General features: G+C 39.1%; 2 protein-coding genes and 1 non-coding gene across 7 annotated transcripts; all 3 read right to left on the bottom strand.

Moving 5' to 3' along the window:
• Positions 1-2,437: 2,437 nt before the first annotated feature.
• On the bottom strand, positions 2,438-2,508 carry trnag-gcc (transfer RNA glycine (anticodon GCC)). Its single transcript has one exon. It is a non-coding gene; the product is annotated as a tRNA-Gly (tRNA).
• A 1,782-nt stretch (positions 2,509-4,290) lies between these two features.
• Positions 4,291-8,044, bottom strand: faima (Fas apoptotic inhibitory molecule a). 5 transcript variants are annotated; one of them, XM_020611071.1, is made up of 5 exons: positions 7,910-8,044; positions 6,215-6,345; positions 5,867-6,095; positions 4,871-4,920; positions 4,291-4,591 (listed from the first exon to the last, which is right to left on the bottom strand). In XM_020611071.1, exons 2-5 carry the CDS (start codon positions 6,326-6,328, stop codon positions 4,442-4,444), a joined length of 543 nt encoding a protein of 180 aa, XP_020466727.1. In that variant the 5' UTR covers positions 6,329-6,345; positions 7,910-8,044; the 3' UTR covers positions 4,291-4,441. The 5 variants fall into 5 exon arrangements, with proteins under 5 accessions (XP_020466727.1, XP_020466728.1, XP_020466725.1 ...); XM_020611072.1 differs by lacking the exon at positions 7,910-8,044 and adding an exon at positions 7,841-7,902; XM_020611069.1 differs by lacking the exon at positions 7,910-8,044 and adding an exon at positions 7,811-7,888.
• A 2,977-nt stretch (positions 8,045-11,021) lies between these two features.
• On the bottom strand, positions 11,022-16,813 carry cxcr2 (chemokine (C-X-C motif) receptor 2). Its single transcript, XM_020611088.1, has 2 exons — positions 16,784-16,813; positions 11,022-12,116 (listed from the first exon to the last, which is right to left on the bottom strand). The coding sequence occupies exons 1-2, from the start codon at positions 16,811-16,813 to the stop codon at positions 11,022-11,024; spliced, it is 1,125 nt and encodes a 374-aa protein (XP_020466744.1).
• Positions 16,814-18,786: the final 1,973 nt, after the last annotated feature.

Genomic DNA, 18,786 nt, shown 5'->3' on the forward strand with positions numbered 1-18,786 from the left:
CTATCTGTTTTTCACCACAGTTTGACTAATAATGGTTTTATTTTTCTGTAGTTGGAAAAGGTGGAGAACCCCACACTGAAGAGTCTGTTTGACTACAAACAAAAGCAGCTACAAGACTCCACTTCTCGAAAGATGTTTCAGCGCATACCTGCGCAGTTCTGTGACATGGTTTGCCATATTGGATTCCATGCAGAGTATGCACCACCCAAAGGTATGGTGCATTTCATAATGTAATGTAATCCGCCTTCTAGGGACTTAGTATTGAAATGAAAGTTTTACAGATACAGATCAAATGTAAAAACACCTAAGCAATAGGCTCAGTTCAGTTTTTGTGCATGTTCCATTGTATACAGACCCAGCATATGGAGAAGGCATCTACTTTGCTGGCAAAGTGAAGAAGGCCATGGAGGTGTGGAAGGAGCAAAACGAGGAGTATCTGTATTTTGTGGAGGCCGAGGTGCTGACAGGAAAGTCCGCCCCTGGTAGACGAGGTCTCATTCTGCCACCTGCTTTATCGTCAGATCCCCATATTCTGTATGACAGTGTGAGTGGAGGAAATGACCAAATCTCTGTCATATTTAGTGGTTATCAAGCTCTGCCCAAGTACATTATCACCTGTAAGGTGATATCATCAGCTGTATAAAAGATGGACCAGCCTGACAGCTCCCAGAAGTAAAGCCACTGCGAAACAATCATGCTCTAGTGGCTAGTTGCAATACAGGTCATAGGTCACCTCCTCCATGTTGGTGGATAGGACATGAGCCAAATAGAAACTCAAAGAATAAATAATTTTCCCAGAGGTGATTCCTGTGGTTTTGGGTAGATATGATTACACTGATATATGTACAAGTGGTCATTTTCTGGGAAGGTTGGTCTTAATAAGTTGTCCGATGATATAAAAAGAGGTGTATTTCAGTTGATTTGACGGCTTTATTATATTTATTATATCTCATATAATCTGCTAGCAAAATGCCAAGATGGCAGCTGCTGTGTTCACAATATTTTGGCTTCACTTTTGCATGAGGGAGGAAAGTAGTGACACATTGTCCATATTTATATACAGTCATTGGGTGATCTGAAGAGTGATGCCCCTGCTGTTTTCTTTGGGTTTATTATGCTAATTCCAAAACGGCTAGAGAAAAGTGGACAATATGAGTTTAGTCTCTTCTAAAGATGATTCTTAGTGAATATATAAAGTATTAGAAACAAATGAGTGTTTGCATTACAGCTTGAAACTGTATAATCGAGAGCAGTGCTACTATTATAGACGAATCACAAATGTCAGGTTTGTTCTTCTTGAAGCTGAACATTGCATGATTGCATTTTTCGTTATGTTTTTCTTTTTGCGTGATTACATCTATTCTACATAGCAGCAGTTCTATTTCTAGGAAGTGACACAATCATTTGTATATGAAAGATTCAGATTTACAAATGCACTACTAATGTCTAATAGTATACAGTGCCTTGCAAATGTATTCATACTCCTTGAACCTTTCCACATTTTGTTACGTTACAACCACAAAAATATATGTATTTTATTGGGGGTTTGTGTGACAGAGCAACACAAAGTGTTGCATAATATTGAAGTGGAAGAAAAATGATATGTAGTAAACAAGTATTGACTCGGGGAGGCTGAATACATATGCACGCCACACTTTTCAGATTTTTATTTGTAAGAAATCTTGAACATGTTCTCCTGTGACAAAAAAGTGACTTTATTTTCTTTTGATGAAGTCTGTGTTGTGATGGCTAAGAATTGTGACCTTATAGTTAAATGTTCATAAAACAGTGTGTGCTAAATTGCTATCAAAATTAAGACTATAGGTAAAAATTATTAACTGAATTGTTTTGTTTTTTTTAAAGAACCTAGCCAATTTCTTTTTACACCTAATAGGAAGCTACAGCACCACTTTATAAAATGGGGGAAAATTGCTTGTTCAGACACCGACCAAAATGAATCTCAGCAACAAAATAAAATCAGCTACATACTTGGATTTAATGAAATTAAATAAAGCTTACATCTTGGGAACTTCTTCAACCATGGTCCATTTGGTCTGGAAACTTCTAGAAAAACAAATTTTGAATAGAAATATATTGATGTTTTACGTATAGAAATACTTCCTGATAGTGGCTGTGCTTTTTGTCAGATACACTTTCTGGAGTTTCATTCTATCGTTTAAACAAAATCATCATTTCCATCACACAACAAAACATGTTTTTTAGACAGAATTACTGACATATTGTTACAAATATGTTATTGAAGCTCATATGCCTTATTTTTATTGTCATTGTAACATATACACCGAAATTTGGTTTGGAGCTGAGGGCCCTGGGCCGCTGCGTGCAAGCGGGCCGCCATTACGGGCAACTTGGGGTTAGGGGTGGGAGACGACTGCTCTACCCACCTCACCACTGTCGCTCCCCAAAATGAATATCCTGCATTGGCCGGGAATCGAACCCGGGCCTCCCGCGTGGCAGGCGAGAATTCTACCACTGAACCACCAATGCAACTGCTTAATTTAGCAGTCCAACTTTAGCTAGCAATAAAACCTTCACAAGTTGCTTTTGTATTGTCTTGGATAGGTTTTGTGAAGTAGAAATGATTTAACATTAAATCCACACCGAAGACGTCACGGTGCGAAATGTGCTCCCAAACGTGTAGTTATGTGGGCAAATTTCCAAAAGCTCTGTTTTCAGTGGCCTAAAACGCCATTTGTGTGTGAAAGAAAGTCCAAAGAAAGGCGTATAATCTCAGTCTTTAAAAACACCCATGTATGTGACATATACTTTTTTATATAATTCTGTGAAATAAAGGTATGTGCATATGTGCTGGCAAATGTTTTTGTGACTGGGCCTTTATGGGGGAAGAGTGTTATTAGTGTTTTGAGTCGTTTTCACAATATTATTGTGTAAATTAACTGTCACAACAGTAAATCTCGTATATATTATGTTCTATTTATAGATATGCATCATATATACAAAGGTATTTGTTTTCATTTACCTTCAAAATGTGTTTGTAGAAAGTGGGCCTCCATTCTCTGATGGGGAGTGTTTGTGTCACTTTGTGACTGTGCTACACTGTATAAGAGGGCGTGTTTACTTGTTTTGCCCTGCTGTAGGCCCCTCCTCTGGATGCTTAGAACAGAAGGTGTCTTAACACTGATGATGTGTTGTTAGGAAATACCAGATGTTGGTTACAAATGTTACATTTGACTAAATTGGGCTGCTAAAGCCCAAAAGGCTCCTAGACAAGTGACCTTGTTCATTTTCTTCCATCCTCCAAATCAACTTCTCCAAATATCAAATATATTTGTCTCTCTCCAACACAAAACCCCATTACATGTGACAGTTTTCATGGACTTTTATTGTGTTAATGTGACGTGGCACATCTGATGATTTACAAGTACCAGGAATCACTGAGGATCAGCCCAAACTCATATTTGGTTATTCAGATAATGTAAGTGTCAACAGAATGAACTGACTCAAGATCAGCAGTTGTATGCTCCATTGGCCCCCAGCAGTGAAACACCAAAATAGAACTGTTTCCTGAAACAATCAAGTGACTTGGCCACTTCAATACACACCCCGAAGCAGTGCCTCGAAACTGAAGGGTCGCAAGTGGTTTGAAGCCTGTCTATACAGTGTTTCGAGTCCACCCACCTCTAGTGAATACAAATAAGCCAGAATGAAGAGCAGGTTGAGTCTGGAGTTTACCGGACCAGGTTATTTGCTGACAGAGTGCAACAGGTACAGTACAGAGAACTCCAGCTGTTCATATTAACAACCACAGGGCAAACTGAGCCAGGCTGAGTGAGATAAATATGGAACATCTGCCCTCTGATATTGATAATATTACTGAAACAGTATTTATATCAAGTACCAGTTTACAGATCAAAGGTGTCACATTTTGAGCCAGTAAATCCCTTTTTGTTATTGGTATGTGGATTCTATCTCTAACTGTTACTGTATTAGTCACAGTCTACCGCCTTTACCAATATGGCTAATAATATACCCTTCACGGTATCAAAACATACAGTGCCTATAAAAACCATTCACCCCCTTGGATAAGAAAGAAAGTCACTTTTGGCTTTTCCCGTTCAGGGGTCGCCACAGCAAATCACATGTATCGAGCATGTAGCAAATCGCACTGATGACTCGCATGTTGACATTTGGCACGTGTTTTACACCAGATGCCCTTCCTGACGCAACCCTGATTCAAACCTGGGCCGCAGCGGCGAGAGCGCTGTGCCTTAACCACTAGCCTACCAGGGATGGCTATTCACCCCCTTGGATGTTTTCTGTTAAAAAAGCCAAATTATATTGACCATAATTGATTTATAAAATCAATAAAAGGGTAAAACCTCCAAGGGGGTGACTACATTTTATAGGCACTGTAAGAGCACGTATTCCTGTCACTTGGTCCGTAGACAACCACACACAGTCACTCAGTGCATTCAGATATCTCTGTGCCATCCACGAGCAGTGTGTGAATGATCCCGTCTCGTCTCTTCCCGCTGCTCACGGCCTTAACACAGCAGTTGTGGTCTCCGAGTGTGAAATGTGTCTCTGTGCCATCATCCACAAACTCTCCCTGTAGGTGATATCAGACGAAGGTGTGGACAAAGAAAGCAATCATTCAGTTACACATTGTCAGCTCTAGAATCAGACAACTGCAGAACCACAGGGTGTTTGGTTTTTTTTAACCCATACTGTAGATTTTGGTAGAAATATCAATTATGGACCACAGAAAGTACATTGGTTTCTGACTTCTGACAGGAGATAGGTGTTAATAACAGGGTGGTGTACCCCTTTACTAAATAACAAATCTCAAAATATGAAGCTGTGAAAAGGTAACTGGTATCATACTTACTGCAGTTTCAATCTTCTGTCCATTACACCAAACATCCATGGTGTCTTTCTCTAAAAGAAACACACTGAATCAAAACACTGTATTGTAACTGTGAGTTTTAACAGCAGCTAAACAAGTTGCAGAATGTGTGTGCAGCCAGGTTTAAGTTGTGTGTTTCTAATGTACATGCTTTTTATTTACGTATGAGCTACATACATTTGAGCTGTGTGGGAGTTCTTCAAATGTAGGTCTTATTTTGACTGGTTACAATTACTACTAATATTACTACTACAACAACTATTACTACTGAAAATACCAAGAGCTACCACTATGTTAGTGTTAAAACATTGAAAAGACATGGTTTGATCTATATGTCCAATCTTAACTTTTTTACACTGCTAACACCTTTTTTACACTACACAAATGCTGGTCTTCCTTAAAACCACACAAAGGCAACATTAAACTGATTTGGTTGCTCTAATAACATATTGATGAGTTATGTTATCAACACCAGCTGAACTTGGTGATGGAGTTGCCGACAAGCTTCTTCCGTGAGAATGTTGTTGCAGACCTCAGTGGCATTAATATTTAGATTATAAGATTCTTTTACAAATAAGATACAGTATATGCTGTTGCACACAGCATACAGTGGTTCCTGCGTGTTGTACTGTACATGCTGCAGGTGGTATACTGCCTGATCAACTGTAAGTGGTGTAATTAAAAGGAGGATTAACTTGCCCAGCTGACAGAGATGGCTGAAGATGCCATGAGGCTTAAAGCTGTTAAAGAGCTTAGCTTCAGCTTTGACATAACAGCATTAAATGTCAATAAGATTTAATATGAATGGCCAAATAAACCAAGATGTTAATAACATTTTAAATTGGATTTAATTTTAAGGTATTTACTCTGGAAAATGTTGAGTACTGAAAATATGACTAGGCTTTATGAAAAACAATCAGCATAACCAGATGACATAATAACTCTATGTGAACCATATAAAAACAAAGAGTGGCTTACCCAGGACCACCCTGCAGTCTGTGCCATCCAAGTTGAGCACCCAGGTGCTGGTGACCTTTGACCTGTTTTCAATGTACTGCTTCAAGCTCTTTCCGTTAATCTCCAAGGTGTACTCGTAGGCAAAACCACTGACCGCATCAATGTTGATGGTCGCTTTGGTGTCTGACTTGCCCACACTGAATGTCTCCTTCCCCACAAGTTTGAACATCCAATCTCGTCTCAATATCTCCTGTAACATGGTGTAAAATTACCAGCTGCTACTGAAAAATCATAAAAGGAATCAGATTGTATAATAAAATATGTGTAGTCTCTCTCCTGGGTAACAGTACTTAAGATAAGGATCGATACCTTTCCATCAACGGAAATGACTCTCTTTCCAGTGGTGGTGCCATGTTCAAACTCTATTCTGTGGACTCCATCACTCAGTGCAACCTCCCACACACCAGCAAGATCACTGGACATCCTAACTTACTCAGAATCTACAGGACACGAACAAGAAAACAACTATCATTGGACCACTAATAAATGTCGAAGCATATGCATGTGTTAACTGGTGACGATCAACAGAATGCGTCGGTGGTTGCTCCTAGATACACCAGCTGTTGAAAACCGGTTGAGAACAAGAAGAGGACCCGTAGCTGTCTTCGCGAATGCCGTGATGAAATTGTCAAAACACAAATAGCCTATTTGTTTGTTAACGTCTTTGGATATGTATTGAGTGAACCTATCACACACAAGACATAGCTTGCCTCATTCTTACCGTTCCACGTACCTGGAGAAGCTGTGTAAAACAGGGTGAGAAAATTAATTGAGTGTTTCTGTGTTCTGTGACTTTATTTAAACAACAAAGACGAATAGGCTATTACTGCCTATTTAGATTTGTGTTATTGCTCATCTACTTTATATTTCACTTGTATTGTGTGGCATTCATGTGGACGGCAAAGTAAGAATTTCATTGTACAGAGAAACACGTTTCCTAATTGTGCATATGACAAATAAACACTGTGAACCTTGAACCTAGGCTATTTGTGTTTTGACAATTTCATAACGGCATTAGCGAGGATAGCTACGGGTCCTCTTCCTTTACTCAACCCGTTTTCAACAGCTGGCGTATCTAGGAGCAACACCATCAGTAAAATGACATTTCTGAAACAAATCACCATCCTTTTCAACTTTTAAACAATCTGATGTCAACAATTATTTCCAAACACTGTCACAATGAAACCACCCTAACAAAAAAACGAACCAAAACCACTGACCTCCTCAAACGTTTTAATTTTTTTATCAGAATAGCCTAACCTCTTTGTATTTTCTTTTCTTTGTTCTCACTTGTTTGGCACTGTTATTCTTTTTCACCTTGTTATTATATGTCCTGTTGTGCTCTTAATGCACACTGATATACATCTGTTGTAACAATTTGTGCTGAAAAATCTTGTACTGATTTAAACAGAATAAAAATCTACGAGCAACACATGGCTAAATACTATTACCTACCGCCAACAAACTGGGCTAAGCTATCTTAATAATAAACAATAGACACTATTATATAAACACATTAATTGGAACGAATTGCAACAACCTGATAGAAACATGGCTAAGGATGACACGGTAAGTTATTGCTGTTTCTACCAAAAAAAAGTTATTGATGTTTCTTGCATTAAAACTTCCGTTGTCAGGGATTCATTTTTAAAATTACAGCAAGCAGTGCTTGAAATAAATACTTCCGATTTTAATAAAAACACGAGTGTGTTTTCTAACAAAAACACTTACTTAAAATCTCTTAAGTGCTGAAGAAGAAAATTAGTCTTCGCAAACCACGTGTAGCTTATCTTAAAGTGCCACTGTAGGTCACGTAGTATAGTTAGTGTCAACGAACTTTATTTTGAAAAGAAAACGGAAACATTACTGCATCAGTCAGACAACATGCTATCCATAGATATTTACCTTTTCAGTAGCACTTATCGGTAACGTTACCTTCTCTGCAAAGAGGATGACCTTAAACGTTAACTCAGGATATCATCCATCATTATAAATCGAAATTACCTTAATGCTCCTGAATTCAGCGCTAATGATCCGTGGTTAATAAATGAAGAGAAGGCCACTTTAGCACCGTTAATTCACAGGCGGTGAGCTACTGTAGATAGTCAACCGGCCAGCTGTGTCTACGCTGTTACCATGGTAACTAGATATCCGCTTACGTGCAGGCTTAACCACGCCCACTAAGGTCAAAACATTTAAAAATCGTTTTTAGGAATTTCAAGGGAATGTTGTGTAAGAAAGATAAAGCTCATGAAACCCCAAAAACACATTTACCCATTTATATCCCCTCTAACAGGCTATAGGGTAAAAATGCTGTTTGCCCACAGTCCCTATTGCCCAATGTAGAAACCAACCAACACTGGCACAGGGGAGTCTGTGCTGATACTTGCCATGGATCTTGAACAGATCACTGGAGCTGTGTGAAGTTTCCTCCTGTTTAAAATGCTTCACCATCATCCCGGTCCCCAAGAAACCATCCATCAGCAGACTGAATGACTACAGACCTGTCACCCTGACATCTGCATTTAAGAAGTGCTTTGAGAGATTGGTGTTGGCCCATCTGAAGGACATCATAGACCCCTTGCTGGAACCCTGCAGTTTGCCTATCTGGCAAATAGGTCAGTGGATGACACTGACATGGCAGGCATTCTGGGGGGAGGAAACTTTGGTTTGGCAGGTTATAGTGCAGGTTGGTGGGTTCTTTTTGGGGGAAACTGTGTGTTTTAAAAACACCACCACATTCTGGTGTTCTGTGTTGTTTTCTTTATTTAAAAGCAGTGGCTGTCCAGGGTTGTGCAGTGTATGGGACGTGCCTGCATATAAAGACAGCCTGACTCCAGTGTCATTATGTAGCAACATATGTCCAATCTTAACTTTTTTACACTGCTAACACCTTTTTTACACTACACAAATGCTGGTCTTCCTTAAAACCACACAAAGGCAACATTAAACTGATTTGGTTGCTCTAATAACATATTGATGAGTTATGTTATCAACACCAGCTGAACTTGGTGATGGAGTTGCCGACAAGCTTCTTCCGTGAGAATGTTGTTGCAGACCTCAGTGGCATTAATATTTAGATTATAAGATTCTTTTACAAATAAGATACAGTATATGCTGTTGCACACAGCATACAGTGGTTCCTGCGTGTTGTACTGTACATGCTGCAGGTGGTATACTGCCTGATCAACTGTAAGTGGTGTAATTAAAAGGAGGATTAACTTGCCCAGCTGACAGAGATGGCTGAAGATGCCAGCAACACCTTTAGAATCCACTAGCTCACCACAATCTTCTTCTTCTTTCGGCTGTTCCCGTTAAGGTGTCACCACAGTGAATCATCTCTTTCCACCTAACTCTATCCTCGGCATCCTCTACTCTCACATCGATTAACTTCATGTCCTCTTTTATCACCACAATATGTTTACCAAATACTGTGCTTCCTTTATTTATTTCCTCTTGTATTTACTTACAAAACAGGGACATTTTTGTAAAGACAAAAGACTTCAGGCAGAATATACTTCTTCAGGAAACTACACAACATGCTGGTTGTCTCAAAGAATGCATTTGAGATCAGCCATTCCCAGTATTCCAAGTTATTTCAGATGATAAAATACTATTCAACATATCATTTATAGGCTCACATCCACTCACAGGCACAACAGACACTGGATAAAGATAAATTCAATTTTCTTAATAACCATCCCCCTTCTATTTGCCATGGCCTGTGAGTCCGGTTGTGACAATGCATATAAGCAAATACATACCTCTCTGGTGAAATATCAGTTTGTAGTCACCGTTTTAACACATTAGCAGAACACCAGACCACAGGAATATAGCAATACCAAGGACCATATGAGAAATCATCTAATCATGTTTCACTTTTGTAAAGCAATTCACTGCATGGTGTGGTTTTGTTAACAACATATTAGTTACATTATCATCATTTTGGATATTGAGAGAGTGTTAAAAATTAAAGGCTTTTTAAAAACGTACAACTCTTAACCTGTTGCTTGCTTCTTAGTCCAATGATTCTGTCCTAATGTACACATAGTGGGACTTATTTAGTGAATGAAGACATGAAGCATCATACAATCTGAGTAATGAAAGGAAGGACATGGGACACCGTACATGGTAAAGGTTTACAAGAGGTTTATTGTAAGTCAGTCGTAGAATAAGCTACAAAAAACCAAACTAAAGCAGTGCAGATATGCCTGGAATAATATTAGTTAGTGAGCATCATCAATTGTGTCTGAAGTGAAAGCGTGAGTAAAAGAGGACAGTGCTGGATTGTGCAACAAAAACAAACAAACAAAAACTGAACAGTGACCCATTAAAAAATGTTTGAGATATTATATCTGAATTTGGCTCAAACATCTGGAAGTGATATGATCACAACATCTAAAACATCCCTTTTTTAAACACGTAATTTGTTTCACAGCCACGCTGCTTCTTCTCAGCCACAGAGCCACCCACACAAGTACAAACATGCACACACACCATATCCACATGTAATGCCTCAGTATGTAAACATTCACGTGATCAATATACACACTGAGCTAAACAGACAAATAAAGTTATAGTCTGATTTCAAAAGTGGCAAAGCTTGTTGTTGCACAATGATAAAAATACAGCATTTTGAGATCACAGCATTGATTATGAAGATTGGTTGTTTCCTGCACCAACAGTTAGTACAGCTCCTAGAGGAGTGTGTCAATGAAAATCATTTATCAGACAGCTGAATAACACAAAGCTGATTTCTTTACCTCTTTCTGTTTAAAATAGATCTGATTGCAAGGGAAATATTGCTTTTTTTACTGTATAAACAAAGGACAAAAACACTTCTCAAGTCAAAATCCTAAGTTTGAAGTGTTAAAATTTACAATAACAAAATAAAAAAGAGGGTTGTTATGTAATAAAAGTCAAAGTCAAGGTCAATACAGCTAGTACAACTTTAAAAATGATTTCAGTAAATATTTGAGTGATCACATTGGCCAAATCCCGTTTTCTGTTTTAGTCAGTGGGTTTGCAGCTTTCTCTTTTATTGATAGCATGTCACATTTGAATTTATTGACAACAGATTGATGTTTTTAAAGCCCAGCATCCCGTTTTTCTCCCATTACAGCACAAACATTTCGGACTCAGCAATTGTAGCAGAGTTGCTTCTAGATCTGAAGCTCCCTGCACTGGTGACAAAACTCTTCCTGTAAGCCATCTGGAGCCTCTTGCTAATGAGGCCGTGTTTGTATAGAACCAGCAGCAGTTGGTTACGGAACTTCTCACCAATGAAGGCGTACAGCACTGGATTCACTGCACAGTGCATGAAGGCCAACAGCTCGGTCACTTTTAGTATCACTTCCACTGTGTAGTGCGTTTCACACGTCTGCACTTCAAGTGATCCGCCTCGTATGAGTGTGTCAATCAGTACAATAATATTATGAGGCAGCCAGCAAAGAATATATGCTAACACCACTGCCAGGATGACACACATGGCCTTCTGCTTCTGTTGATTACGTGTGTGAAACAGCGTCACCACAGTCCAGCCATAGCAGACAGCCATGACCAGCAGTGGCAGGAAAAAGCCAATCGTATGGCGCAGAACACTTATGCTAACACGCCAGTGGTCACTGCTTTCACCGGTGAGGTTTTCATAGCAAATGTTCTGGCCCAGATCTTCAGCATGTATGCTCTCCCTCTGAATTACCACAGGTAAGGACAGTAACCCAGCCACCAGCCACACCACACTGCACACCACTTTCACCAGCAGGTGGTGGGAAGACAGGACATGTGTAGCTCTCACTATGGCAAAGTAACGCTCCACACTGATGCATGCCAGGAGGATAACACCACTGTATACTGATGCCTCCTGAAAGCCTGACAGGAGTTTGCACAGGAAGTTTCCAAAGATCCAACCAGAATGAACATCAACAGCCCAGAACGGAAGGGTAAGACAGAAGAGGAGGTCGGCCATCGCCAGGTGCATCAAGTAGATATTTGTGCTGGCTTTACCTTTCTTCATATAGCAAACCACATAGACAACTATGCCGTTGCCTACAATGCTGAAGACAAACACAATGAAGTAGGTGATCATCAGGCCCAGACTATTAAATCCAGGCAGGGTTGTGCTGCAAGGAGCACCCTCATCGTAATCATATATGGAAGTTATGGTCCCAGAGAACTCTTGACCAAAGTCTGTTCCCTCTGTCACCAGCAGCTAAATAAAAACAAAATCATGACAATTGGTATAAGTTGCAGTAGAGGAAATACCAGTTGCAGAACTTACAGGTTTCGGTGAAATCAGAAAAATATTTATGGGAAAAATGCTTACTCGCTTTCTTGCTGAGAGTTCAGTGGAAAGACTGGTACCACTGTCCTATCTGTTTTTAAAATATGATTCTAAAGCCAGCAGCTGGTTTGCAACTTAACATAGTATAAAGACTGAAACCAATGCAGAACAAACAAGGGCTAGAACGCTCTGAGAGGTGCTGGTGGGTGGATTTAAGCCTCCTGTTATGTTGGTCAAATTGGCCCATTGTAAAGTTAAAAAAATCTAAAAACAATAGTTAAAAGTATTTTATTGGTATAAAACTTCTTCTGCTTGGCTTAATAGGTGTAATCAACATATAAAATGAAAATGGTTCATTTCACATATTTGCAACCTCCCCCTGCATGTTTATATTACAAAGATACAGAACAGAGGTGTCTCATGTTAATTTACCAACATCACTTCATAAAAAGAAAAGATTTCAAAATGTAAAATAAAATTTAAAAAAAATCAATGTCATGTAAAAATAATGTATTTTATATGTAGGTCTTTCCAATGTACATTAAAAAAGTTTTAACATGCATTCTTTATGAAAAATGAGTGCATTGTTCTCACTGGACCATAATCTGTGAGAGGTAAAGAACACCATTACACTAAATAGTGATTGAAATGGTTAGTAATGGTAAAACTAACCGAGGAACATCACTGCTGTTCCTGAGAAATGAACATAACAGATGGGCTAAGCAGAGCAAGTTTCCCCTTGTCTCAGGGTTTTGTGCTAAGCCTACCTAACCGACTGCTGGATGTAGCCCTGTATTGGATAGATATGAGGGGTGTCTTCTCATCTTAATTTTGGCATGAAAGTGAACCCAACACATAAAGCTGTTCATTTAAAAGATCATTTAAATCCACGCACTGCAGCTTACTGACATCACAAAACATGGCTTCTCAGTTTACTAACCTCAACTTACATTGTTGTTTTGAGGTTTAAAGTAAAATCAGATAAATAGTTTTACTTTAAACTGTAGAATTACATGTCACTGTATCATGATAGAATATGTTTATTATACATTTGCCCTGAAAGAGAATAAACTATTTCTTAGCCTTACACAAAATCCCTGTATCTACAACTTAAAAATTACAAAAAATTCAGGACTTTCATTATTTACCTGTTTTTTCTCTTCTTCTTGACTAGTTATAACCAAAAGTGCACTAATGATGAAAAGTTGTAGCTTCATCTTCTTCCTTTCCTGACACAGGTTTATCAAGAATTTAGCTATTTGGCAAAAAGTGTTATCTTTACTTGTCCTTGTGTAATGTATGTGCAGAGTGGCTCAGGCTATCGCTATTACCATATAACTAGACCTACGTGTTAAGGGAAGTGGGTAAAGCACTGATATTATCTGTCTTGAGCAATCTGCATGAAAAAGACAATGTTGTCAACAGGCCATCTCCTCTGTAAACCTTTAAATGTGTTTTGTCTCACAATTGGATGCTGGATGTGACAGGGTCATAGGTTGAACCTGCAGAGCTAAACTGATAATGTAACAAATTACTGATATAATTTGATGGTGTTTAAAACTGTTCACTCATCTAACATTCTGTCTAGGATGCCCAGCTATGTACTAAAGTAACTAGCTAAGTAAAATGGACCTACAGTATGTTGTTATACAGAAGTACAGCACAGCTTTTTGTGTATAGTGTGCCAAAATCAAAACTTCTGAGAAAGTCAAACCACCAGACATTAGTTATAAACATCTTTATAATGTGGCCTTCTTATATATTGCTTCTAAACAGTTTTAATTGTCTTTGATTTTGATTATAATAATGGCAACAAAAAAAGAACTGGCTTCATCTGGTGCTGCGTCATAGTCTGATGAGTGTTGCTATACTTAGCTCATCTTGGTGCTGATGGTCTCATGCGTCAGAATAACCTACCACTCGGACCAACACAGAATCTCTTGCTCCAACATTTAAATATGACTTTCTATAAGATTGATCAAAAGAATCCTCCACGAGATCAGAATATTTAGAGGCAAGTCCTTATGTTTTCACCTAGGGAAGAGTTGTTACTATACTTTTATATTTATTCTGACATAAAATATTTTTCCATATTTTTGAAGTAATACTGCTGTTTTAGATTTTGTCTAGTGGGGGGCAGCAGCAAGCTTGAACTCTGTGTTCAGTGCAGACCGTTTGTGGGACGTCCTGTGAGAAAAACAAAATAGACTTTTATACAGTGCTCTGATAATTGAGTGTGTAGGACAAGAACATTTTAAGGTGCACTCCCACACTTTCATATGGGAAGTGTAGTTTTCTGATCTGGAGCAGTACTACGTAGCCTGTGAAAACAGCTGTATAATGTCTCCTGCAGGTCTGATGGGAGCTTTCTAAAAGCAGAGAAAATAACCCTGATGATCTCACCATAGTTATCTATGTTTGGGCCAGAGACTTAACATTTTCCACAGAAAGCCTACATAGCAAACTGGACTGTGGGGTTGGAAAGAAATGGGCATTCAGGAGGCAAAGCTGGGGCATAATGAAAGACGCTATTCAGTTGCATTATGAGACAGTCAGGGATCTGACGTTATTGGAATTTGACCCTCACTAGAGACTAGAAGTCAGGAGATCTCGGCCTCTGCTGTCTCTGCTGTTCTTACTTCACCTATCTCTTGTGAGTCCCCTAACTTTAAGGAGACCATGAGATGCTTTTCTCTGTTTTCTGACTTATCTACATTGTGACAATGATGAATTATCATTTTAAACGCGACTGAAAGCTCAAATAAACGAGGTGTATGCAGAAGCAACTGGGTTTATACAGGTCTTGCAAACTCTGACTGACAAGACCTTTTTCCCCAACTATGTAAAGCCTTACTCAATAGTTCATGGATATCCTTGAATGGTCATAATCTCCAGGCTGCGCATATTCATGTGAGCTTGTTTTCTAGTTTCCTATCTGCGCAATTACTGTTTTCATGATATGCGCATCACATTGCCTTTTTACCAAGCAGCAGTCTGTAGGCTTCATGCAGGCAGGTGTGTCCAGATGAAAATGGGGTGTGTCCAGGTAAATTTTGGGCGTGTTGGTAATATCAGGGTGCACAAAGTGACTGCACAACTGACCAGCAAAAACCAGATCTGTGGTCAACAGTTAAGTCATCATTGCTAGTTAATGGGTGCTTTGACCACTTGTGTGTCTGTCTAGGTGCGTGCACAATGTTCGTGCACTGTGCTTATTATACCCTGGGACACGTTGCATAGGACCCACAGAACTAAAAAAATAAAAAGATGACATTGTGTTCACTGGGTGTTGTGCACATGAATATATAAGTATTTATAACCATTTGGTTAGTGATCGTGCGCACAAGCAGATCCGTTTCCTCAGTGGAAAATCTTACTAACGTCCAACCTGGCAAGTCCACCAGTATGCCAGCAATCTGCCAAATGTTCAAACTCACATGTCCCTTAAAGGGGATGTGAGGTTACACACTGGTTGGATAATTGCATGTTATGCCCAAAACACACCCCTGCTTTAATGAGGAGATCAAGTACAGCCCTTTTGCTACTTGCACAGGCATGTGAACCATTTTTTTCTCATTGTCAAATTACCAAAATGAACATGGACACACCCAAACTGAATTTGCACCAAAACATCTTGATTTGGTGCCATTGATCCTCACAATAGGGCCCAAGCTGTTGTTTCTTTGTCCATGAGTTACAATGGCCTTGGAAAGCTGTACTAGGTTGTTTGTTTACTGTGTAAGGTAGAAGTACAGCAAATTACACAGCTAAATAGCTTACATTGTTTTCTAAAGTCTTAGTCACACTATGCTCATGTCCATTTTTCGAGAACAAAAGGACAAATTCTGTGGCATGAGAATCACTTGTTATATGTTTGATGTTGTCAGTTTTACTTTAGACTCAACCTTTTTATTCAGTGAAAGGTCTGTTGGTCTTTACACAAGGAGCTTCAGGCTTTGGGTTGGATTTCTAGTTTTATATTACCCTCAGCATGATTCACAAAATCCCAAACCACAGGATATATGCTCCAGAACCAAGTTTTCATCAAGGTCAACCGCTGTGCCATTTATGGATGTTTCAAACATCTAGTCTAGTTTAAAATAGGATGCCTGTTTTCTCACAGAGCCGAAAGGAGACATGAATGTTTTGCCAGTCCACATACTGGTGGTGTGTTGTTTGCCTGAAACACAATAAAGTCTGGACAATAAGCAATTTACAGCAGCACAATGCTGTATTGAAAAATGTAGTATTTCAATAAAATGTATACTTAGTTATATTTGCATAATGATTGTGTTTAATTAATCCCATTATTATTTAATTTAAATATAAATAAATTATAGATATGTTAGTAGCACTTACAGTAAAGCTACTTTAATTGATTTTGTGGCCACTTGGAGGCAGCAAAACAAGCTGAACACTGAGAAAATGCATTCAGTAGATACAGTGGCTTTTTTTGTGTTTGGGGCAAACATCCATCCTTTATTCATTTGCTACTGTACTCCACAATTTCAGATTTGTAATTTAAAAAATACATGTGATTAAACTGTGCATTCTCAGTTTTTATTACAGGATGTTTTTACACATTTTGGTTTCACCATGTAGAAGTCGCAGCAGCGCTTATACATAGTGCCCCCATTTCAGGGCACCATAGTATCTGGGACACAGCACTGTCATGTAAACAAGATTAGTCATGTTTATTACTTTGTTGCACATCTTTTGTGATGATTGCATGAAGTTTGTGACCTCACAGTGTTAGGTATTTTTAGTCAGATAGATATTGGATAGATACTTTATGTATTAGAAATGTTTAGTGGAGATAGGATGTCTAGTTAGACTGTTAAATGCTTAGTCATGCTTATGAGTTTCTACAGGGTACATCTGGTCAAGGATAACTAGAGAGAAGAGTTGATGACTGTCAGCAGACAGGGTGTTTAATATTATTATTATGATGTGTATAACTGTAGCCTTAGCCATAATATGTTCTTATGTTTAATATCACGACATGTTACTAGAGGTCGTGAGAATGTTTTTAGCTACACACCACTTAATCAACAGACACACACACATTGATTTACTTCATGTTTTGACTACTGCTATGACCAGCTGCAAAGCTGGCACCAAGGACACGTCTCGGTTGACGTTTCTGTGTAGTATGGGGCTAGCCCAACCGAGGTGATATAATGTATAGGCCTGGTGGGTTCAGGGTCTTTCATCTTACATCTGCCTGCGAGCAGTTTGGAGGTGCAAGATGCCTGGACGTGTAATGTTAATTTTTGCCTGTGTTCATGGAATAAATCAGCACTGTTTTGAAGTTACTTGGACTGCCTTGTCTCTCAGAGTCAGTATGGTAAAAAGTATCGGGTACAACAAGAGACATCACCAGATGTTGGGTATTTTCTCTGGTGATGCTCTGCTAAGCCTGTACTGCAGTCAGCATGCTGAGCAACATGACTACCATACAGTATATCATCAACAACTGGTGACTCAACAATATGTGGTGAATGGCTTTGCAGGTTGGACATGTATCTTATTATCACATCTTCACTGTTAGGGGTAATGCTTTCAGAGTTATTACAAATAACACCAATAACTTTGTCCCTCTATATTAGCTTTACTTGAACACCATCCTGCAAATCGGGAGACAATAAGTGCTGCTTTTCACTCTCTGGCACACACTTGTATATATACACACACGCACAAGCTCCTCACCACAGAAACTAAAAACAGCTGGCTTCATATGGGCCTCAGGCTTTCCTTATGCAACTCATGATCCTTTCTGCACCAAAATGTAGGCTGCAAAGCAAAGATCTTGCCTGATCACCTGCCAAAACAGTTGGCTATGTCATCACAGCAAAATAGTATTGCAGAAATGCTTTTATGTTCATGTTTGCATGTTACATTACTGAACTATCAAGGCTGTAGGTTTTAATAAGGCAGAGAATGCACTTGTACAGAACCTGGTGAAGAAAAACACCCATATCTAGGTAAAACCTACACAGTGTGTATTAATGGCTATTTAATGAGCACTGCAAACTATTGGCAGCCATCTGGTGAAAATACATCCTCCACCTTAAACAATTCCATGGCAAAAGCACCCTGAGATTCAACACTGTCAACACTTGCTAAAGGTTCCTGATAAAATGAGAGGTGGTCAACATGCCAATCTGTCCATATTACATACTGTATGTTCTCATGACAGCAGGTTTCCTACTCAGTGCATCCCCAGTTGTTTTGGGGTGGGGGGGTTCTTGGATGGTGATCATTTTCAGGCAGCTGTTTTGTTGCTTGACCAGAAAAAAGAAGAGTTCAGAATTTCTCTGAGAAAGAACACAGCTGTTACTATCTGTAAAATCTGTTATTATTTTTGGGGGGACAACCATACTTCCTTTTTGTCAAGAAGACACAAACAAAAGCTCATCACGTGGATAGTAACAGGGATGAACTGTTCCCATAGTATGGACCCACCCTGTTCATCAGCTGGTTTTGCTCATGTGGCTCAGACTATTTGAACTCTTTTTGGAGCTGGCCCACCAGCAGTTATCTTTCCTCTTTCGGTCTGCAGGATATGGTTCTTATTACCATTGCTAACTCTGAGAGA

Source organism: Monopterus albus, unplaced genomic scaffold (genome assembly GCF_001952655.1).
Source record: "Monopterus albus unplaced genomic scaffold, M_albus_1.0 scaffold109.1, whole genome shotgun sequence".
NCBI lineage: Eukaryota > Metazoa > Chordata > Actinopteri > Synbranchiformes > Synbranchidae > Monopterus > Monopterus albus.

Bases quoted from the DNA above. Each gene is read 5' to 3' on its own strand.
- faima (XM_020611071.1), bottom strand. From the start codon at position 6,328: ATGTCCAGTGATCTTGCTGGTGTGTGGGAGGTTGCACTGAGTGATGGA. The intron at 4,921-5,866 runs GTAAGCCACTCT...TGTTTCTTTTAG, and splicing joins AGACTGCAGGGTGGTCCTGG to AGAAAGACACCATGGATGTT. The intron at 4,592-4,870 runs GTAAGTATGATA...TATCACCTACAG, and splicing joins GACAGAAGATTGAAACTGCA to GGAGAGTTTGTGGATGATGG.
- cxcr2 (XM_020611088.1), bottom strand. From the start codon at position 16,813: ATGTATAAGCGCTGCTGCGACTTCTACATG. The intron at 12,117-16,783 runs GTGAAACCAAAA...GTTTTTATTTAG, and splicing joins GCTGCTGCGACTTCTACATG to CTGCTGGTGACAGAGGGAAC.